The 23,290-nt window shown below is 37.6% G+C and overlaps 1 protein-coding gene across 1 annotated transcript; it reads left to right on the top strand.

Annotated features, from left to right (window-relative positions):
• The first annotated feature begins 2,937 nt into the window (after positions 1–2,937).
• Positions 2,938–22,382, top strand: smarcad1a (SWI/SNF-related, matrix-associated actin-dependent regulator of chromatin, subfamily a, containing DEAD/H box 1 a). Its single transcript, XM_047380839.1, has 24 exons — positions 2,938–3,398; positions 3,730–3,868; positions 7,637–7,766; positions 8,721–8,790; positions 9,032–9,126; positions 9,216–9,317; positions 10,246–10,324; positions 10,448–10,567; positions 10,680–11,314; positions 12,232–12,428; positions 13,102–13,192; positions 16,163–16,262; positions 16,405–16,464; positions 16,757–16,832; positions 16,975–17,110; positions 17,210–17,341; positions 18,716–18,811; positions 19,160–19,277; positions 19,373–19,488; positions 19,734–19,922; positions 20,023–20,141; positions 20,966–21,148; positions 21,630–21,739; positions 22,114–22,382. The coding sequence occupies exons 1-24, from the start codon at positions 3,293–3,295 to the stop codon at positions 22,173–22,175; spliced, it is 3,261 nt and encodes a 1,086-aa protein (XP_047236795.1). The 5' UTR covers positions 2,938–3,292; the 3' UTR covers positions 22,176–22,382.
• The last annotated feature ends 908 nt before the right edge of the window (positions 22,383–23,290 follow it).

Below are 23,290 nucleotides of genomic sequence, written 5' to 3'. Positions count from 1 at the left end.
AGGGTCTTTTCAAACAAAAACTTTTATTGGTACACCCTAGGTAACTGTGCTTCATCAAAAAGCAATCAGAAGATTTTCAAATGTTTAATTGATAACGAAATTATTAAACTCCTTTGAAATTTGCCAGAGTAGATGAGACTTTCTAAATGGGAGAAACTGGTTACTAGTTAGAAGAGGAATAAACTTTTCAGTTATAGATGTGAATCGAAACTAATTTAAGCACCCATCACTTTGAAAAGACAACTGCTGCAGAGATGCGTTAGAATTCATAGTCATAAATTAACTTGGTATAATTTGGCCAGCAAATATTTGGAAGTTGTTCAGAGCTGAAGGTGAAATTGATGGTGCTTAATTCTCAAGGAAAACCTGTTGGGTTCTTAGGTTCAGATCAAAGAACACCACCAAATGCAATTTCCCATTTCAGGTCCCAAAGGCGTCAAGATTATTAGAAGACTTACGCAGATCTGCCCATTTGATATCACAATGAATGTCTCTGTCTGTTTTTGGCCACTCAAGAGTTAATCGTTATTTTTAACATGAAATACGCCTTACCCTCTGGGAAGCACTTTCTTTAAGATTTTACATTTGTGCATTTCTTAGGACGGGAGGGGTGTTGCATCCCAGACATGTTACCGTGGCGACAAGGTGCTCCCTGCCGCCGTCGGGTCTCGGCCAAGTTGGGCGCCAATGTGGCTGGGTGGTGACAGACGCTGTGACAACACCGCTAGGACACCATGGATGGGTCACATTTACAAATTCACACATATATATGCATGCAGTTACATGTGAAATTAAGCTTAGCACTAATCTAAAATGATTTGCACTTGCAAGCTTCTTACATGTTGTGTAGATAAAAATGGCCAATCTAGATATACAGTTTAAGAAATAAGGACACAAGCTGCATGTACTATTGACTCTAGGCCAGTGCATTTGCTTTTATGTGATTATGTTTTCATGCCTAGAGATATATGTAAATGCATTAGCTGTCAAAGTTGTGCTAACTTTCAATTTTCTAAAGCAGCAAGATATTACTACCTGCTTTACTTCATGTAAATAACTTAGCACTTTTATTTGCTCAAATGACAGTGCCAGCAAAGAGATCCACTAACATGGTCACTGTACTATTTTATGTGTCTGTGCATGTCAGTGATGTGCGTGTGCATCCGTGCACGGTAATGGCCTGTGACAGCTTTGGGACACCCTTGTGATTTATCTGTGGTGCTGAACATGCGACACACAGACAAATAGTATAAGAAAATCATGTACAAACAAAGTTTAAAAAAGCAGCATGAAGACAAAAAAACCAACGGTCATAAATTAGAGGTAAGACACGTAAACGAGATCATACACCCACACAGAACTTGATTGGGAGACAGAGGAGAAGCAAGGAGCCACAGTTTAAGCTTCCCGCTGCGAGGGGTCATGACCCCTATCAGACTCTGTGTCAGTCCGCCTATTGTGTCCGGAACTGAGCTCTAACACACAAACCTACACACATATAAACACACGCTATGCAATAACTTACATGGTCTCCATGACAATGGTTAGGGCGACAGTAAGGCGGTTGGAAGGGGCTGTATTGGCAGATGAAATGTTGGAATAAAAAGGCTCAACCTAATAATCATCATTCAGCCATTGTACTGACAGCAATCTGTAGGTGTGGTCACCTCTATGTGAGTAAATTTTTCACATTACATTTGTTTTCAGAGAATTTACACCAATGAATGGTACAAGCAAGATTCCAAAATTAACACAGACCGGACAAACAAATTTAATTAAACACACCTTCAAAACACAAATGACAACTTTCTAATATTATGTCAAGCTTTGAGGTGATCAGTATGTGACTAAATTTAGCTTTGTTTGTACATTTGTCAGTTTTTTTGTGGGGGTTGGGTTCTGCCATTGACTTTGACTTTGACCTGCTACAATGGCACCGTTGGAGAGTCACTTCAGTTTAATAAAATCAGTTGTTGACATTCAACAGAAATATGTTGAGCTCAAATTGAAAGTTATTTCTTCTTTGATATGATATGTTTATGTTAGCTATAGCTATTGCAATTTCTCCAATAGATATAAATGTCTTTCAAAACTCGCCTTTTTGCACATCTTTGCACTTTTTAAGGTTAATTTTATGTCAGCTTTTGACATTGTTGCTGCAGCAGTGCAGTGTTAACAGATCAAAATGAGCTCTTTATGAGTTTGGTGAACTCAAGTACCCTCGGCGAAGACTATTAATGCACAGCACAGGTGCATTTCTAAGCAAGAGAAAGGTATGATATGCAAACATACACTGGGTGGGTCTTTTTGGTTAAAGTAATAATTTAAAACTGTATACATTTCTTTAACAGATTTCATCAGTAAGTGCTGCTCAAACATTCTTGAAAAGGGGTAGTTCACAATGTCAGCAGGTAAACAGAAAGATGGCACTTTATCATATTCTGTTGAATGTACTGCCCCCTTTTGTTTGATCAGAGAATAGATCTATTCTGATGGTTGTTTGTGCGCCATCTTATGGACAAATTCCATTTATCAGACTTGTTGCAGAACAAGTGCTGACGTTTTCATGAGTTAGAAAAACTATTTGTTCTCCTGATATGTATAGTTTGTGTATATTTTTTTTATTGCAATAGCAACGGCTTGCCTGTTTGACATGCGGTTATATTACGTCGTGGTTTTACGTAATACCATCAGCGCTGCAAAATAGATAGGTTTGTTGAAATAACTCGCCACTATGACTTTTCTTTCACTGTGAAATACGTCGTATGTCCTCTTTGCCGAATTTGTTTTTCAATCACATAATGAACCCGTAAAAAGCTAAATGAATGACGACTGATGAAAATGTTAGGTTTCTTAACTAGACTCATACAGTAAAAGAGAATTGAACCTAAACGGAAGTAGTCTGCAGAGTATTATCTTGCCGCATTACCGTAACTCCCGCCCACCTGTGTCGCTAGCCAATCATCACTTCCGTCTTGCCCGAGTAAGCGGGAAACCGGCTTTTCACGGTGTAGACTGCAAATAATTCCCGTATTGAATTTATGTCCTCGGTGTTTTATGAAATGCCCGACTTATTATGTGATTTTAAACGACTGCTGCCAAAACCAGAGCTGTGACACAGCTCAGAACTCTCTTCCTGGCCTTTAAGCTAACACCTTACGCTAGCTGGATCATCACGTTAGCAAACGGGACGTAGACGATCATGAGCTAGACATCACAGAGGATTTTGTAGCTGAATAGAAACAGACAAAGGATTGCCACTGTTAGACACAGACATCGAAGACCATCGGAAATGAGTCGATTCAATTTAGACCGTTTTCGTTTCGAGAAGAAGATAACCAACAAAGATCCACGTTGCGTGTCCAAAAGTCCGGATTCTGAAAAGGAGAACGAGCCAGGTAACTAGCATGCATTGTTGTTAGCCAAACCTATCAGAAATGCTAAATGTTGTGGTGATTCATTACAGTGACAGGGGATGTTTTTTTGTTTTTGTTTGTTTTTTATAATAAACGTTTTATAATCTTGTAGTATTTTAAACGCGAGTTTAAGTTCGTGTGGTTATTTTGTTGCAAAGCTCTGGTATGCTCAAAACACATCTAAGGCACACGTGGAAATGTTCCAAGTAAACTTCAGATTTTATTGTTTACATAAACGTATGGAATGACGATTAAGATGCGCACAGGCAGTGATGTTGCATGAATCAACAAGTCTTTACCTCCTCTGTTTCAGCTCAAATGAAGTCCTTTAAGGCCACGCCAAAGTCCCACACACGAGGAGTGGTTTTTGAAGAAGTCATTTCCATAGATTTGGAGGAAGATGATTTCCTGGCTGAGACAAACACAAAAAAGGCATTAACCACGAAGAACAAGTATGTGCTTCTCTGTAAATTCAGCAGAGTTGGAAAGAGTACTGAAAATGTGTAGTCAAGTACAAGTACTGTTACGCTGCTTAAATTGTACTAAATTACAAGTAAAAGTACTGGTGTTAAAAAAAGTACTTCAGTAAAAGCATAAAGTACTCTTCTCAAAAACTACTCGGAGTACTAATTACTCTTTAACTGTTGGATGTTTTATTGCAATGTCAATAGCAGGCATTTGGTTCAATTCATTTGTATTTATCTACGTTCAAAGCACATTTCTCAGATGAACAAGGTATAGAAAAATTGCACAAAGGAAATTGTTTTGTAAAGAAATGCAGACATAAAGCAGAAATTTTGAACCTGCATAGAACAGTTTAAACGTTTCCCAATACACTGCGAACAACGGGCAGGTAAGTGTCATTAGCTGAGACATACTAGCCTTTCTTTGACATTTCACTTTCTGAACCTTTTGTTCAGTTTCTGCAAGAGCTGGTTTTCTAAGTTTACGGAGTCTATCCGGTTTCGTTTGGCTGTGAAGAGAAGACCGGCACAGCTAAAAAGTCGTTCACATGCAGCAGAGGCAGGCAGGGCTGTGTTCAGCTTAAGAGAGAGCTTTTTAATGGCAGTGAAGGAGTGCAGCAGCTCCATGGTGTCTGTGGCACAAGCAAGATAACCATCAAGCTCAACTGGACTTTGAAGCCTTTTGCAGATTGGTCTGGAGAAGAAATCATCTTCATCAGATGACTCTTTTTTTGCTGATCTGAACTCTCATGCTCTGTCGTTTCAAGATGTTGTTTGATGTATGTCAAGGCTGTAATTACAAGTACATAGCACAGTTTTGTTGTTTTAATTTCAGTGAATAATCCTGAACACAAAAACGTAAACCAGCTAATTTTCAAAAAGAATTATTTGGTATTAAGGACAGACCACCAATAACTGACAACCTACAATTGTGCTTGAAAGTTTAGATCCCCTCCCATTAAAGAAAAGGCTTAAGTCGCAATAGTAATTCAAATGACAAGAAACTGAAAAAAGTAATAAATGAAATTTTGCTAAATTATAATTTAGCTAAATAAAATATTGATTTTCAATTTTTGTTTTAAAAAAAATCATTTTAAAAAAACAAATTAGAGCACCTTGCTCATGAGCAATGGACCAACGTACCTGTCAACAGGTGCAGAAGTCTGATTGGATGTTACAGAAAACACCTGATTGCAGTGATTGCCTCAAAGTGTTGCTCAATAGCATTTTAGTTCAGGAGCCCCATCATGTTTGCTTGTTTTATTTATTTATTTTATATTTCTGTTGAACCACAATACAAAATCAATGTCATGATTTTTTATCAAATTTCTATTTATTACAACTTTTGTCATTTTGACTTATTTCAGTAACAGCTGATGTTTTCCTTCTTTAATGGGAGGGCATGTAAACTTTCAAGCACAACTGTATTAGGTGAATCACGACTGAGATGTTATAAGGTATACTCACTTATACATGTGTTAAAACACAACAATACACAAAAACGCAATTGTATGAATCTTTAAAAAAAAAAATCTGGCTTTACCAGCCTCTATTACATCTGCTCTGTCAGTCCAGGAAGTCTTGAACTTGGGTAAGAGGGCTGCAGCTGCAGCCAACTCTGGATACCTTCATCATCCGTGCAAATCGCTTTCGAATGCCATTTTGCAGGGCTCTGACGAGTGGCACGCATGTCTTGCTTGATGTCTCTAGCCTGCCAAGTTTGGTCAGTAGTTGTTCAATTACTGGTAGCAGCCATCCCATGAAGGCAGAAAACTCAGACTGGAGGAAAGATGTTTGAAGCTTTCACCAGTGGCTTCATGGTGGTACAGTACTCCCTTAAGAATGCAACTTCTGCAGGACTCAACCTGTAAGATACAACAACAACAACAAAGCCCACCATGACTATAAATATGGCAGAAACAGGCACCACATTTGACATTGTTCTGTTTGGCAGACCTATTTGCTGAATAAAGACAGGTGGACTTGAGCAGCTGTTTCAAGTGAGAGCCTTGTTTTATTATTTCTTTAAATTATTTGCGCTCATGAATGAATGTTTCACATTACTAATGTGATTCTAAATTGTAAAAAATATTATAAACTCTGAATAATGTTTTGTATTTTTATTAATTATTAAGAGACCGTTCATGTTTTCAACTGTCCATTAAGGAAAATGCACAGAATTTGCAACCAAATTGGTAGGTGTTCAATTTTACTCACATTTTCACTTTGAACTCCTCACAAATGCTCCTGATGGCATCTTCCCCTTTCTCATCAATAATACGTATTATCCTTTCAATGGCAAGGTAGGTTGAATTCCACCGTTTTGCATTGGGACGAATGATCTGTAGCTCACACTTGTCCTCTACCACTTCATTTGCCAAATGAGACCGGCCGGTTTTGTTCCAAATGGCCTGGCGTTTTGCAAAGGTTGCACGAGAGAGTATCTTGTAGGTGTCATTCATGCTCTCTGCCAGGGCAGCGTCGGTTGTTGCCACAAAGTTAAGCAGGTGATATGCACATCGCTGATGAGGGGGGAGTTGATATTCTAAACCAGAGTCTTTATCAAGGATTGCACTTGCATCATGGTAATCACTATGGTCAATCAGGTCAAGAGCATCTGGGTCAGCTTCTTCATCTTCTTCTTCATCATTTTGTGCCCCAAACATGTGGAAGGCCTTGTCGAAGTTGGATCCACTATCAGTTGTGGTTCTTACAACTTTGCCTCTAATCTTGTATTGGCAATGGACATCATCAAGAGCACTGGCAAGTATATTAAATGTGTGAGACCCTCTTAATCTTTTGCATGCTAGTGCTGCAGATCTTCTTTCCAGGGACTCTTCCTCTATCCAATGGCATGTGACTCCAAGGAAACTTTTCTGATAAGCTAAATTTGGGTAAATCTAAGTACTAAATGACTAAAGATTCAATTCATAATGTATTAAATAAGGCTTTCACGCAGGCACGTCTCGCTAGCTCGGTCATCAGGTTAACCAATGGCAGTGACAATATCTGTAGACTTATCTTAGCCAAACAGCCTTAACACACATAAAGAAAGGAGAGCAATATCGTATAAGTACAGTTCTAAAACATCTTACCGAAATGTGCTTTTTTAGATTAGACGCTGAAGTTTTATAAGCTGATATGATCGTAGCCGTCAAACAAAGTTTGCATTGCATCTGGACGCTGTCTCCTTTTTTCCCTCTGTACATGACAAATTCCTCCAGGTACGGCCACGGGTTCTCGGACTCGTCCTCCATCTTTTCCTTATCATTTTCACTGTTTACAGTGTTGTCTACTGTCTCCATTTTTGCCGTCTTGGCACTGCTTCTTCGCTCCGCTCTCGTATGTCACCTCCAGAAACCTGTAACTGCTGCTGCAGCGCAGCGAAGTTTTTTTTTTTTTTTTTTTTGTTTTTTTTGGTGCAGCGGAGTTGACTTATAGCTATAAAGATGTGGATGAAAAGCAGGTGGCCAGGAGGTGCAAATTATGGGCGTACTCAATAGAAATTTATGGTTTTAACAGTAGCGAAGTAGATTACATGGTATAAATTGTACTCAAGTATGAGTAAAATTACACACTTTGAAAAAATACTCTTAAAAGTACAAGTACCCAAAAAATCTACTTAATTACAGTAACGTGAGTATTTGTAATCTATTACTTCCACCTCTGAAATTCAGGTGTGTGAATTTAACCTGTGAAATAGTTTTCACATTGATACAATTGAATATTGCCTTAAAGAAACGTTTGTGATTTTAGGAGCCCTTTTTGGAAGCCACCCAAAGATGAAGGATCACAACATGTAGATGATGAGGACGAGGAGATGGATGAGAAGATAAACACGCTGCTGGAAATGTTTCCTCAGCTGTCGAGAACTGATGTGCTAGAGGTGAGACTGGGTCTAGCTGTGGTTGTTACTTCTTACCACAAGTTAAATTGCTAATTTTTATAACTTTAGATTAATGTTTACTTAAGGTTCATTTGAAGGGCTGCTCAATATTTGGCGATTGTTAAATACCGCAACTGCTACGTGACTTGTAAAGAACAAAAACTGATATTTTATTCTCTTTTTCTTCTGTCATTATGATGCTCTCTCTCTTTCCACAGGGCTTGATAGAGACAAATAGATGCATATAGATGTTTATGGAATTAGTGTGATATACATACAATGTTATAAACCATTTTACTCTTCTTGCGGAAATAAATCACCCATTGTTTTGAGAGCAACATGTTAGATGCAGCTTTCATAATCAAACATGATGACATGAAAGTAAAGGGGCGGGAGGTGTTGGGGCCAAAAATAGAATAGAAAAGAAATGCACCTCTATGAAGCACATATAACTGTTTTTGGGCTGATTCAGCATGAGGGAAAAATGTTAAAAAGGAGGGTGATGACAGAAAAAAAATCTGGTTTGTCAAAGGACAAGTAGATGAGCTCAGACATATGGATTTCAGGTTGTTTTTTCAGAACTAATATGCATGCCAGAGGTTTCAGCTTGTTGCAGCAATGAAATAAAATTAAAAAAAAGACCGTAACAGGTGCTAAATCATAGCGCCTCGTTCCTGGACCGAGGTATGAAGGGTCAGGGCTTTCTTTTTACCATTGGCACGCACATGTGCTCATGCATGAATATGGACGCATGGGTGTGCACCTCTGTGCGCCGAGCCGGATGTCTTTAGTAGAGAGTGGGGCGCAGCTTTTTTTTCTGTTGGAGAGGAGATCTCAGGATAAAAGAGACTGGGAACCAATGATTTAAACCATCTATCTGCTGCGAGTTGGTCTTGTGAAAGAAAATGACAGATTATGATTTGTTCAGCTCACTGTGTTTTCTGATGTTTTTAGGTCACCGGAAGTACGAGCACATTGGAAGGCGCAATAGCTGTCTGCCTTTTAAAATTTGGTGACAAAGAAGGTGAATACTTGTTTTCACCTTTTCTTTAAAGTCAAATTTAAAACCCAGAGAAGTTATCATGTTAAAAAAAAAAAAAAGTCTTGATCAACCTAGTATTCCAATTTATAAAAACCAGTACAGTAAATATTTGAAATGCAGAAAAGGTCACCATAAAAACCTCTACCTAAAGGATTTTTGATTAAAGTTTGTTTTGGTGATCCTTTTACCTGCTTTTGAGAACACTGCCTGTTTTTCCTCTCAGCTCCAAGTGAAGGCAGGAAGAGAAAGCAGGAAGAATCTAGCTGTTCTCAGGACAGTATTGATATTCAACCGAGTAAGAAAAGGAAATCATCTGTGGTAAGAACATGACAACTTTTTGGTTAACTTTAAGAGACTTAATGTAGATCCTAAGGTTTCTGACGTTTAAATGTTATTTCATTGTAAAGGTCACTGATGAAGAAGAGGGCGAGGGAAAAGAACCAAGCTGGGAGAAGCAGGAGGCCATGGTGAGAAGACTCCAGAAAAGGTTTCCTGACCAGGACAAAGAGGTGAAGAGATGCAGCAAATCGAACTTATTTTGCTTTTGATCTGGAGCCAGCTCATTACTCTCTGTATTTGGAGTTTTGTTTTTTCACTTTCTCACATGATTAGGTTTACTGAGCCAAAAAAAAAATCAGTGTTTTACGGTGTATTCACACCAGGAAGGTCCTTTGGTTCGCTTGTTTGGTCCGGACCAAAACCGAACTTTATTTTTTTCATTTGGTGCTGTTTGTTTTCACATTGTAATTTTTGCAAGTGAACTATTACTTGTAAACAAAGCTACGCGGGTGATGATCATTGTTCCCATTGGACAGAAATGACGGGGGCGGGACAGAGCACAGACCCGGAAATGTAGGAAAACATCTGTAGACGTGCTGCGTGCAGCACCTCTGTTCTGCATATTTGTGTCGTTATTAAAGCTTCAATATTATTATGAAACTGAAGAGCAGCTCATTCAACACAGACTTTGAGACGTTATATTTATAATGTTGGAACCCCGTCGGAGAATGCGTGCTGAACGCCGACGTTCTCTACGTGCCTTGTCCCACAACAAGCCAGTAGTGTTGCTAAGCAACACACAGCTTATCAGGTATGATTACCTTACAACACACACCTTTGCTACCAGCTACGGTGGCTTTTTATGTCCAAAGAGACGTACGCTTTTTGTAGTTGGTTCGGATCGGCGCCGGTTTGTATTCAGACCATAAGCGAACCGCACCACAGTCCGTTTGGAAGCGGACCGAGACCACGTCAAAAAGTGGGTCTCGGCCCGGTTGTTTGGGGGAAACGAACTCTGGTCCGTTTAAAGCGGACCAAAAGTGGCAAGTGTGAATACACCCTTAGGGTGATTGTCTCAAAGTAAAATTGTCAAGAAATGAAAGAACCTGGAAGAAAATGATTTTTATCGTTAAACTTTCAATGGTGTTTTCGGTCTAGGAGTTGAGGATGGTGCTTCAGGAACACGACTGGGATGTGGAAGAAGCTTTGCAGGTTCTCCAGATGTTCTCAGAATCAGGTGTGAATCCAACAAATTGTCTGACTCTTACCATATTTTTACTTTTCATAATATTGACATTTCACACAGATGATTACAGCAATGCCTTATTTTACTGAAACATTCTCAATATTTAATTGATAGATTATAGTGATACCAGCTTAGTTATTCCAAAAAACCAGAAATCAAAAGCCAAAGATGTGTCAACCAGGGACTACTCAGAGGACAACACTGACACAGATGGGAACAATCCAGGCGATACAGGTGCAGATAGTCTGAAACTAAACATTTATCTTTCTTCCATAATTTCTTTTAATGAGAGTGATTACATTTAATAGAGTTACTGACCAAACCGTTTTTTTTGTTCTTTTGACAGAAAACGGTAGTTCCAGCTCTGTTTATTTAGAAGAACAAAAACCCAAAAGGAAACAAATGTCAATCAGAAAACGCACAGATGCAAATGACTACAAGTATAATGATGGGGAAAGGGAAAACAACTGTGAGGATCCTAAAGACGATGGAGGCACTGGTGAAGCAGATGGGAATAGTACAGATGGTACAAAGGACAGTGAAGACGAGTCGGATTCAGGGGACGACAAAACCTCTAAAATCAAAGGTGGCATTTACACCATGAAATTTCTGAAGACGTCCTTGTCAACCTCTACCTCTTCCACCTTAAAGCCTTCATCTTCCTCCTCCACCTCCGAGGTTTTATCCAAATTTTCTAGCGATACGAGCATAGCTAAGAAGCAGGCAGCTGAGAGGAAGAAGGCGGCGCAGGCCGCCGATGAACAAGTCAGTTCTGATGACGAAGAGGACATAGTGACAAGCGAGTTTGAGGATTCAGATGACGAGCTGGAGAGTGACAATGGCAGGATGGACGTGAAAAAGGAGATGCTTGCATTTTTCCAGGATGCATCCATAGATGAGCTTTCGCTGATTGGTGGCTGTTCTGTTAAAAAAGCCCAGAGGATCGTGGAACTGAGACCTTTTGATAGCTGGGAATCCCTGGTGAGATTTATTCCTTTTGTTTTCTTACAGCAAAAGGCGTGATACCATTTATAATGTTATTCATTGAGTAATTAATAATTTTTATTGCTTTTAAGCAAAAATAAATAAATAATGAAAAATTTAGCTGATTTTTATCTCTTTTCATACCGTAGTTCAGACAACATACGTTTTAAATTGGGCAAATTGTTTATTGACCGGTACTTTTCTTTATATAATTAATCAAAATGAACACGTTGAAGTCTCAGCCCTAATAAATAATAATGGCTTCATTGTTTGTTTTTGCCATGTTGCAATTAGTAGTTTAAACCTGTAGAATTTTATGTGCTTTAATTTATCTTCAGTCTTTGTTTATATTTTGTTTTTCTAAGATGCACTAATTTACAAATTTGGCTTGAAAAGAAAAAATGTGATATAGCTTTTTATTTATAGACCAATATTAGTCATCAGTTGATTAACTGAAAATGAACTGATGGAAAACTACCTACAAAATCACAACAAAGATATAATTTACCATTTTATAAACAGCTGAAAACTTTAAAGCTTATCCACCATCATTGCTGTTCAGTATATTTTAACTGTTTTTTCTTTATTATTATTTAATTTTTCATTTAATTGATAAATTTATAGTGGATTCTCATCGTAACAGGATACATTGTTGCTGATACGAAGAAATATTGTATATTTTGGATAAATAAACCCCGTCTGTGTAGTGTTTTTCATTTCCTCTGTTTTATTTTTCAAAATAAAACATTCCTTCCTTTTCCCCAGTGAAATAGTCTGTAATTTTTAATTTTTTTTGTAAATCTCTTTGTCCACTTAAATCTTTTGACGTACTCCGTATTTCTATATAGATTTAACAGTTGTGTGAACACATCTCCATAATGTGCAAAATATTAAATCACGTTCTTCCTCTTCAGTGGGATGTCTTCCATAAGGGAAACGGACTCTCGGATGATTTGCTGCAGGGCTGCAAAGTCGTTCTCAAAGAGAGGAAGGTCATCCTTGGACTCATGTCCAAATGTCAGACCATTTCTTCAAAAATGGTTAAGTGGGTCACTGAGGTGATGGAGAATGGAACTGGTTCTACAGAACAGCCCAGTTTACTTAACAGCCAGTAAGTAAAATTTCCTGTTGACCTTTAGTTTATGGAAGCTGCGCTGCACCATGTTTGTGTTAAGTGGTCGGTATCTATTCAGACATGTGGTTTAAAGTAAAAACAAGTTCTTTGACATCATTTTTCGGCATCTAAAATTTTTTATAAACACACGTGTTGAATTGCAGTTAAGCTTCTGAAAGTCTAACAAGTGAACCAGTTCTGTATCGTAGATTCTTGTAAGAGACGATTAGATGGTTAGTCTTAAAATGTTGAAGATGTAGGGAGAATGTGTGACAAATATAACCTTTTACAGTGGGGTGAACAGCATAAAACAGCTGTAAACAAATGCAATTAGAACAGATACAGATTAAAGTCCGTAAATATAGGTTGTACTTCAAGTCAGCCTTAATGATTTGGATTTTTACATTTTATTATGAGTAAGAATCTTTCTTAGTCTTGGGAAGTCACTTTTGTTATATTTATAATTTATAAGTTCTAGTTTGACTTGTACATACAGCTTTGTTGTTCTTTTAACCTTCGTTCACAATATGTTGTTTTTATGTTGTTGATAAAAAGCATCTTGAAAGGCACTTATAAATAAAATTTATTTTTAGTATTCTTTCTACATGTTTTATGTGTCGATATAAAAGTTGTGTTTACTGTTCTTACTCATGAATTGTTTCTTTTTCAGGTTGTATCTCAAACCGTATCAGCTGATCGGTCTAAAGTGGCTGATGCTTCTGAATGAACACAGCCTGAGCGGCATCCTCGCTGATGAAATGGTAAGGCAACCCCTTGCGGGATTTAATGCAGTGCCGTAGGAATATTTGTGAGACGTCCATTTTCTGTTTGTTACTAAACGCCAGCCTGTTAGTTTTGGTTACTGTTATCTAAAACCAACGTCCACAAGCCTTAGTGACAAGGACTCCTGTTGTTATTGTCACTAAGGCTGCAACTAACGATTATCATGCTAATCAGTTTATCTGCCGCCTATTTTTGCGATTAATAATTGCATAGCAAAAGGTGCGTAATAACAGATTCTTTACAGAAGCAGGTGAAGCTAAAGCTTTGCTTCTTGCGGAGGTTTGGAAAGAGCACATTTACAAAGAAGTTTTTTGTTATCTTAAATGCAAAATGTATTTATTTTTCTACAGTTTTTGTTTAATTTCATGCTCTGAATCGGTTGTTCGTTCAGTAAGTGGCATGTTTTAGTCTGTACACTCCAGTTAACGATTATTCAATTACTAAATTAGTTGACAATTATTTCAATGATCGATTAATCTCAATTCATTCGATTAATTGTTTCAGCCCTAATCGTCGCAGTGTTATAGCCTAAATAAATGTTCAAAAAACATTGTTGGGCTTCTGGTTTTGTTGTAATTTTCTTTCTTTCCCTTTGTTTTACTTTTCCCACAGGTTTATGTGGTAAAACCTTTGCTTTTGGACTCTTTGAAAACATTTAAAACAGAATTAATAAAAGCTTGTTAAGTAATGACTTGGACTATGCCTTTGCTAGCATGTACTGGACACTTTTTCACATTTTGTAGAGCTGCACAATATCAGAGAAATATTTCACTTTAGCAGAAAATTAGGATGATGGCATTGATTACAATTCACCCACATTTTTCCGTCAGTTTTATCACCTCAGCCGCAGCAAGTAGACATCAAACGGGCAAAATATATTGTAGATATAAATGGCTGACACTTCAAAAATCAATTTTATTTTGAATTTTCTGTTATAGACAAACATAAAGAAGTGCATAAACAGGGTACCCGCGGGGTCTTAAAAGTATTAAAAAAGTCCTGAATTTTTTACTAAATAATTAAGGCCTTAAAAGTATTAAATTTTGAAGACAAATTATAAAATGTCATTTACAGGTCTTAATTTATTTTGTCCTTTAGTGAGACAATAAATGCTAAAATGTTCTAAAATACTGAAGCAAAATGTGTTGTAGATGTGGGCGAGCAATGTAAGAATTCACGCGCCCAATAACGATTATCCGTTTTACGAAGGGCCCGTCAGCCGACTTTCTCCCGCGGGCTCAGTGAGTGGTGGGAAAACAAAACCACCTTGTTAGTAAGTTAGCTTAGTGTGCTTCAGAATGGGCAAGTGTCGTTTTAACCCAAAGTGGCAGAAAAATCCAAAATACGAGTGGGTTAAACCTAATTCGGACAATGACGATGAGGCCCAATGCTGTTTGTGCCGAAAATCTTCTAAGCTGGGGACGATGGGACTTATGGCTTTGGACTCCCATATGAAGAGCGCCAAACACGTCGCTTATGCCAGAGCCCACCAACAGCAGGCACCTATTGCTCAGTTCTGTTCAAAGCAAGGCTCTACTTTAACAACCAGCAACGTGGGTACTGCAAGTAATACTGAAGCCACCGCATCATCGGTAGTACAGCCGGTAGTGAACCTGCGAGCTCATTCGCCAACTCTTCAGGCACAGGTGATTAGGATCCTGAAAACAATTTCGGACCACCACTCATTTACTTCGAACGATGAAATTAGCGTAAAGTGGATCGCTGTACTTTTTGAACCTAATCTGCATTTTATCTCTTGTATAACCAAAAGGTGGCTTGTAAGGCAATAGTGAGTGGTGTTGACTCTTAATGTGAGAAACATGCATATTTTTTTATTTTATTATTACACAGCTCACAAAGTTAATGTCTATTATATATGAAAGTCTAAATAAAATAAGTTCAAGTACCTGGCAATTATTTTCTTAGGCTTAAAATCTTAAAATAGATTTTTTATTATATCATTCATAATTTTATCGCTATAGCTGTGAAATTGGCATTAAATTTCCTTCTAGGTGGTCTTAAAAAAGTCTTAAAAAGTCTTAAATTTCACTTGAAGAACCCTGGGGGTACCCTGATAAATCATATATGAGTTTTCTATCCGAAAATTATGATGTTCATAATTATTTAACCCCTTTTATGCTTTTACCCATAAAAAGAATGTAGTGCAACCAGTTGCCTATTGGGCTCCACATGCGTCAATAAATCTAAATGTAACTCCAGCTGGTCTTCGGAGGCCTGGGAGGAACATAATTGAAGGAACGGCTTCATGAAGACTAAGGAACGGACCAGACAGGTCAGGGATAAAACTGTACAGCAGTTTAAACCTGGATAAAATATCATAAAAAATATCCCAAACTTTGAGTAGCTCAGATGAATGGATTAGATCAAAGCATGAACTTAAATATAATTTAGAGAATTTTCCAAGACTTTGAAATTGGTGTTCAGACTCGTCTAATCTGTCCAAGCTGTCTGTTTTGAAAAAAAGAATAGATGAAAAACTCAAAGTTGATATAAAGTGTAAAACCTGCAGCTGTAATTGAACAGGAAGATGATTCTACAAGTATTTACTCAGATGCATGTCACACGTTGTGTTTTATTTGTAAAAACCTTTTAAACAAGGTTTAATTTGCCTGAAAGGTTGTGGTGGTTATCTGACATAATATGATAAATGGGTGTTGATCCATTTGTAGGGCACTTGATATGTTGCATCAAGTCTGAATAGATCTAATCCGATTAATGACCGACAATTAGGTTGTTTTAAAGTACATGTTGGTGCATGTATTCACCCACCCTTAAAAAGATGGAGAAAACAGTTTGTTGACGTTTCGCTGGATTTCTGCTTGTTTCAATGTTTATGTAATAAGAAAGGGGAACTTTTGTTACATTTTTAATTTGCCTAAAATTGTATATGTTTCTTTGAATCCCTGCTCATGTTTTACTGCTCTCAGGGTTTGGGGAAAACCATCCAGGCGATAGCGTTTCTGGCCCAGCTGTACGAGAACGGAATAGAAGGTCCTCATCTCATCACTGTGCCTTCATCCACACTGGGTATACGGCCTTTGCTTATAAAATACAAACCTGTCTTATATAAAAATTTCTAACAATGTATAAATATCTGTCTCTTGTATTGCCTCTGAAAAATAATTATTAGTTTGTGATTTATGTTGTTTTTAATGTCTCCATCTTTTAGATAACTGGGTTAGAGAGCTGAGGCTGTGGTGTCCAGCTCTCGAAGTCCTTATTTATTATGGTAAGCCTTGTTTTTTCTTTGTGATGAGTGCTTTTTTAATAGGCCTGATTGGATTTTTATTCAAACAAGTGGGCACAGCATGTATCCAAGGAGATGCTAAACCTGCATGTTTGTGAAAAATTGGCAAAACAGCAGACGGTATCTTTTTTTATGCCCATAATTTAGATTGGTTTGTATTGTAAGGATCCCTTTTTTCAGCTGAACGGTACTGTTTTGCCAATATTCAATGGATTGGTGGCTCAAACAGACATTCTCCTTGTGAACATCATCATGTGGCTATTCCTTTTTATAGGATCCGTGGAAGAGCGCCGCTACCTCAAACACGACATCCTCAACGGGGAAGTTCACTTCAATGTCATTGTGACCACGTAAGCGAACACTTAAAGCCTGAATGAGGGCTTCAGCACAGTTAGCAGGATTTTGGGAAGCTGGATTGGTGCTGTTGAGCTTATTGCATGGGTAAACATCAAGCATCTTCTTACTCTCACTCACTGTTTGTTTCATTTACAGGTATAACTTGGCCATAGGAAACGACAGCGATCGAGGCCTTTTTCGTAGGCTGAATATCAAGTATGCTATCTTTGATGAAGGCCACATGTTAAAGAACATGAACACTCTGCGCTACCGCCACCTCATGTCCATTAATGTTAGTAGATGAATGTGTTTTTCCCCTCTTTTGTGGAATTTACATTTCTTACCAGAGAGAGATTCTGATTTGCTTGTCTTCACTTGTATTTTCCTGCAGGCAGAGCATCGTCTGCTGCTCACAGGAACTCCTTTACAAAACAACCTGTTAGAGCTGATGTCTCTTTTGAACTTCATCATGCCCAGCATGTTCTCCAGCTCCACAATGCAGCTCTCCAAGATGTTTTCTATGGTCAGTATGTATGTTTGGCATAGTTCCAGTTTGGTTTCTTAAGCCATCTAGGAAATCTGAGGCTGAACAGCCTTTAACAGCAGAATAGACCTGAAACTGCTCAGCTTTTTAGGGTTTGATGCTAAAATAAAAAGACACATACATTGTTTTTCATTAAATTACATACCTTACAAAGGTATCTTCACTTTGGCTTTTTTCCCAGTTTCTTTTTTCCGGTTTAGAGAGAAGGTTTTGTTAGCGACAGGGTCATCATCTGACATTTTTGGAGGCTGAAGTGAAAAATGTATTTAAAATAAATGTTTAATACTTTGAAATGTAATTTTAAGCAATTTTCCAAACTGAATAATATACATTAAATGTATTTTAGAAGGACTTAAAAAAACGTGTCTTTAGAAACCTTATTTGTCAATGACTCCACATTAAGTATATATATCCTATAGCAAACCTGGGCATTTTACCTCCTCTGGAGGCTCTTTTCATATCTCCGACTTAGTCAAGTAGGTCCGAAATTAAACATACATAAACTGTTTGTTTTACACACAAATCATAAATAGTTTTTTTATTATTTGTTTATTTTGCAACATCCTTCAGACATTTCTCTGTTTAGGTAGCTCTATATTAGCATTGTGAGCCAGCGTGGGCTCATGCTAAGAAGAGCTACAGAAGGCCGAGGTTTTAAGTAGACATGGACTGAGGTGATGGTGGCAAAGACACTGAAAGAATAAAACTGCTACCTAACTTCCTAATGCCATGCAGCTCTACTCTTACGTGTTTGCCAAAGTCAAATGTAAAGTGAAATTATAAATTTGCTTATTTTTGATAAGTGGTCTTCCTTAAGATAATTATGTAATGTACTATAGGCTAAAGGCCCAGTTGTCTGCATGGCATGTCACATTTTATTGCTCAGCTGCAAGACTTCTGGACACGACTGCCGATTTCAAAAACAAACAAAGCGTAATGATGTTTAGACTTCATGATTAAACATTTATTTATGTTGGAATTTGGCCCTTCACAACAATTAAAGTTACTAGGGAGATCGTCTGATCAGGAAACCAATCTTATCATCATATCACTCATCATATTTACTTGTCTAACCTATTGTGCAAGTATTGTTTCTTTTTAAAATGTGAAAAATGAAATACTAAAGGAACTGCAAGGCTCTAAATGTTTCATTTATATTTGAAAGCAATGCCTCGTGCAGATAAAACAAGTTTGTATTGTTTCACAGGTTTTGTTAAATGTTTTTGAGTAAAATAAGATTGGAACTTTGAAGATGTATTGTGACCTTATAACATCTTATAACAGTGTCGGTTATAAAAACTTTTATGTCACGTTTTACAAAACTGTTTTGATTTTTCTTTTTTGTCTCGTCAGAAATCTCACGAGGAACAAAGCCGATTTGAGAGGGATCGAATTACTCAGGCCAAACTTATCATGAAACCCTTTATCCTGCGCCGGGTCAAAAATGAGGTGGGTTGATAATGAGAGTCGACAGGTTCACATATTAAGCAAACTCCATTTGCTTGAATAGAGTTCTTTTAGTGTTTGGATTAAGAATAATGATTGTAATTTAAGCCATTAAATGAGGTCATTAATGGGGATTCATCTGATCTGGAAAAACGAAGGTCAAAGTAGAAAAGATCAAATTTGCCTCTATTGATTACTGGCAAATGGAGTGGGGCATTATGTTGAGGTATAAAGTAATGTCTGAAGTATTTATTTCCTCTTTTATCCTACTGAAGCCCACTCACCTTGTGTGTATTACCTGCAGCCTGACTATGAAAAGATTGAAGCACATTTTTCTGTTCCTGTTTGCAGGTTCTCAAGCAGCTGCCGGCCAAAGAAGAGAAGATAGAGTTCTGCTCCATGAGTGAGAAACAGCAGGCTCTCTACGAGGCCCTCTTAACAAAACTAAAGAGTACTAGTAGTGGAGAGAGTAAGACCCATTGAAACTGCATACTGCTGTTTACCGTGGCATTATTATAGTTAACTGTGAACCGCAAACATCTCTCTCATGCATTTTCTTTTCAGAGCGTGAGCTGTGTAATGTAATGATGCAGCTGAGGAAGATGGCCAACCATCCTCTTCTTCACAGACAGTACTACACCACAGAAAAGCTTCAGGCCATGAGCCAGCTTATGCTCAAGGTCTGTCCTGCTACTTTACTAGGTCTCCCTTTTGATCTGTTTTATGTTTATTTTTTTAAACTAAAACTATAAGCTTGAACTGTATTTTTCTGATGTAACATTTAAAGCAATATTGCTAACCTCACTCCCCTATGAATTTGAGATGCCAAATCCCTGTTATCAGTGTGATTATTTGTAAATACTCAATCTTTCATTTTGTTTCTCTTCGCCTCAATGTTATTTTCTTTTTTCTTCTGTGTTTTCAGGAGCCAACCCACTACGACGCCAGTGCTGCTCTGATTCAGGAAGACATGGAAGTGATGTCCGATTTTGAGCTCCATCGTCTGTGTCAGCAATACTCCTCCATCAGCTCCTTCCAGCTTGACACCAGTCTTCTACTTGACTCTGGGAAATTCCTCCACCTAAAAGAGCTGCTGGCCTCTCTAAAAAGCAAGGTCACTAAGATGTGCTGAACTGTTTCTGTGGTGTATAACCAACAATGTATAATGTTTGTTTCCACAAACAGAAGATTTTAAGCTTTCTCTCGTTCTCCAGGGAGACAGAGTGGTGTTATTCAGTCAGTTTACCATGATGCTAGACATTGTGGAAGTGCTCCTGAAACATCTTCAGCATCGTTATGTCAGACTGGATGGATCCACTCCCATTGCTGACAGGTCAGGTATTAAATACATGATAACGCATCACCTGCGACCAGTAGGTTATGAAGCATATTATTTTTATTAAAATCCTGTATAAAGACAAAAACATGCCTGTTAGGTAAAATTGGTCTCTCTACATTGCCTTTAGGTATGATTGAGTGTGTGTATGGTTGTTTGTGTGTTGCCCTGCGATGGACTGGCGACCTGTTCAGGCTGTACCCCGCCTCCCACCCAGAGACTGGTGGAGATAGGCACCAGCTCCCCCGTGACGCAGTATGGAAGCAGCGGCAGAAAAATTCATTTTCTAAAATCTAAATTAAGACCAATAAAAAAAGATTGTAATACAGAGACTTTGGTCTACTGAACGACTCTGTTCTAATGTATTACTCTGGTATTGCTTGGGGCTCCTTTTGCATGAATTGCTGCAGCAATGCAGCGTCGCGTGGAGTGATCAGCCCAGTTGCTTTAACGTTCTGGGTACTGACGGTAGTTTTGTTATTTTTACAGATTTAGTCATTTGCAATTTTGAAGCCCTTTATCACAATACCAAGAGTTCAGTATCAATGTTTTCAGCAAGCTCTAAACTTTGAATATGCAGAGGTCATTTTGTGGGTGGAAAAAATTTATCTGGATCAAAGTCAGTATTTTTTTTAAAAATATTACATTTTTTAGAATATGAATTTCATTGTACAGTAATCCCTAAGATTACGTTTAATTTATTATCCAGTCTTGCTAAATCAATGCCCACATTCAAGCTATTCTTCTAGATGCTGCTGCGTTATAAAACTGATGTCAAACTGAAGCAAAATTATGGATTGTTAATAATTTCTCCCCCGCAGGATTGTTTTGATTGATGAGTACAACACAGACCCTGACATATTCGTGTTCCTGTTATCAACACGTGCCGGAGGGCTTGGCATCAACCTCACCTCTGCTAATGTTGTCATCCTGCATGATATCGACTGCAATCCCTACAACGACAAACAGGCAGAGGACAGATGTCACCGCGTGGGCCAGACCAGGTTAGAATGGACGTCCACAGCTGGACAGGAAACAGCTCGACTACAGTCATAAAAAATAAATTAGATTGTTACTGAAAAGTTAATTCATTTTACTAACTCTATTCACAAGGTGAGACACATTATAAAGATTAATTACACAGACTAATGTTTTTAATCCTTTAATTCTATTAATTATGATGATTTTTCTGCTTTCATCTATTGAAAACATGACATTTAAGATTCTAACATTAGATCAGACTAATAAAAAATATATTTTTAACACAGAGTTGTGAGCTTAATGAAAATAATGTTTAATACCTGCTTAAAGGTTCTTATTTTCCAAAGGTACATTTAATCCTGACAAACGAGCCTCTTTGGAAACACATATTCTAATTTATTGAATATAACTGTATAAGTTTATATTTGAACTCTGATCAAAACATTTTTTGACATTTAAAGAAAGATTTATTTAGTTGATGTACAGCTTCTTTGTAATTGGCAGGACGGTACAGGTGATAAAGCTGATCAGTAAGGACAGCATAGAGGACTGCATCCTGCAGCTCGGTCACAAAAAGCTAAAGCTAGAACAAGACATGACTACTGCTGACCAAGGTAAGTAAATGTGTACAAATTGATCTTGTAATCCCTGTATCTATTTGTGCAACAGTCAAAGGGATTTAATTTTGTCTTAGATTAAATTTGGATTAAATGTGTCTTAGAATAACCAAGACAGTAATTTCTGAAAACACCAGAATTTTGGCACAAATGTTATTTTTTTCCCTTCTATTTCGTGGTTGTAAAACCCCAAAATACCTTCTGTGAAAAGATATTTCACAAAATTGTTAGATAAAGTAGACAAATATACTGATTGGGTCCTCTGCAAATCTAAAACTTAAAGATGGACAGAAGTTCTATAAAAATCTAATAATAAAAATCCATATTTTTAATTGCATGAGTTACTGATTTGCTTATGGATTGTTCTTTAGATGGTGGAGGGACCATACTTGAAGATATGGCATCGTTGCTCAAAGCCTCTCTGGGACTGTGAGATATAAACACATCCAGCTTGAAACTCAACTGAACTGGAGCTCTTGTGATTGTAGGCAGGCTGCTGAAAACAATATGCTGCCATGAAAGCAGCTCTGCAGCATGGCAGCTGTGCCTAAAACACAGCTTTTACCTGCTCGGTTTTCATTCTCCACGTATTAACTGCCTTTTGATTATCAACACTGTACATGTTTGGCCAGGTTAACAAGCTGTAGGAGCCACAAAGTGTTCAGTAATACAACAAGTGAAGCAAAAATAATAATCCGTTAATTTCACATACGTCATGGTCTTTATTATTCATACAAAAAGGAGGTCACTTTGAGTAAATGTTCCCTTTCCGTTGTTTTTAAACCGTTGAAAGCCGGAGCAGTGTCAAAAAGTGGCTCATGCTTTTCAAAGGATCTGTCACTCTAAGCTATGAGTTTTGGCTTTTGAGTTTCTATAAGTACACTTGCAAAAAGTTGAAAATGGGACTATTCTGAAAGCATGCTGCCTGACCTTTAAGTATGTTCAGCCAAGAGACACTGATGCTTTCACAAGGCAGCTGTTCACGTACTGTATTGGGGGCCAATGTGTTGTAAGTGTACACGTGTTATTGTAAAAGTCCTTTGTATGTTTCCAGTTTCATGTTTATACTTATAATAAATATTGGGGAAAAAATGTTTGTTTTTCATTGAGTCATTCAACAGCAGGAAACATAAAAATTTTATTTAAGACATTAAAATTGAACTAAAAACAAACTGTCTCTCACGGACTAAATACGAATTAAAACATGACACTATAAACGGGCTAATATGATCTTTGTTTGACCTTTCGAAATGTTTGGAGCATCAACCCAAAGAAATGGACTCTGACTACATACTCGAGCATAATTGTCGTTCTCACCGAAAGGTAAATATACATTCATTTGTTTTTGACCCGAGCTTTAAAATCATTGAGAGCACGTTAGTTGTGTATTTGATTCATTTGAGTTGTCATTTTCTGTTGTAGGTTGAAAATGTGAAGACCAGCAGGTCATGCACTGGTGAGGTATTGGTGAATAGGATAAATAAAAGAACCTTTCTGATCCTAGGTTTGGCTGAAACATCTAGGATTTTTATTTTACGTTTGACAGAA

This window comes from Girardinichthys multiradiatus, chromosome 12, assembly GCF_021462225.1.
Source record: "Girardinichthys multiradiatus isolate DD_20200921_A chromosome 12, DD_fGirMul_XY1, whole genome shotgun sequence".
In the NCBI taxonomy this organism is placed as follows: domain Eukaryota; kingdom Metazoa; phylum Chordata; class Actinopteri; order Cyprinodontiformes; family Goodeidae; genus Girardinichthys; species Girardinichthys multiradiatus.
The sequence above is the reverse complement of the archived record's forward strand: the minus strand, read 5'-3'. Positions and strand labels throughout refer to the sequence as shown.

Coding starts and splice junctions, on each gene's coding strand:
- smarcad1a (XM_047380839.1), top strand. CDS start 3,293: ATGAGTCGATTCAATTTAGACCGTTTTCGTTTCGAGAAGAAGATAACC. Junction 20,142..20,965: donor TCCACTCCCATTGCTGACAG/GTCAGGTATTAA, acceptor TCTCCCCCGCAG/GATTGTTTTGATTGATGAGT. Junction 21,149..21,629: donor CACCGCGTGGGCCAGACCAG/GTTAGAATGGAC, acceptor TGTAATTGGCAG/GACGGTACAGGTGATAAAGC.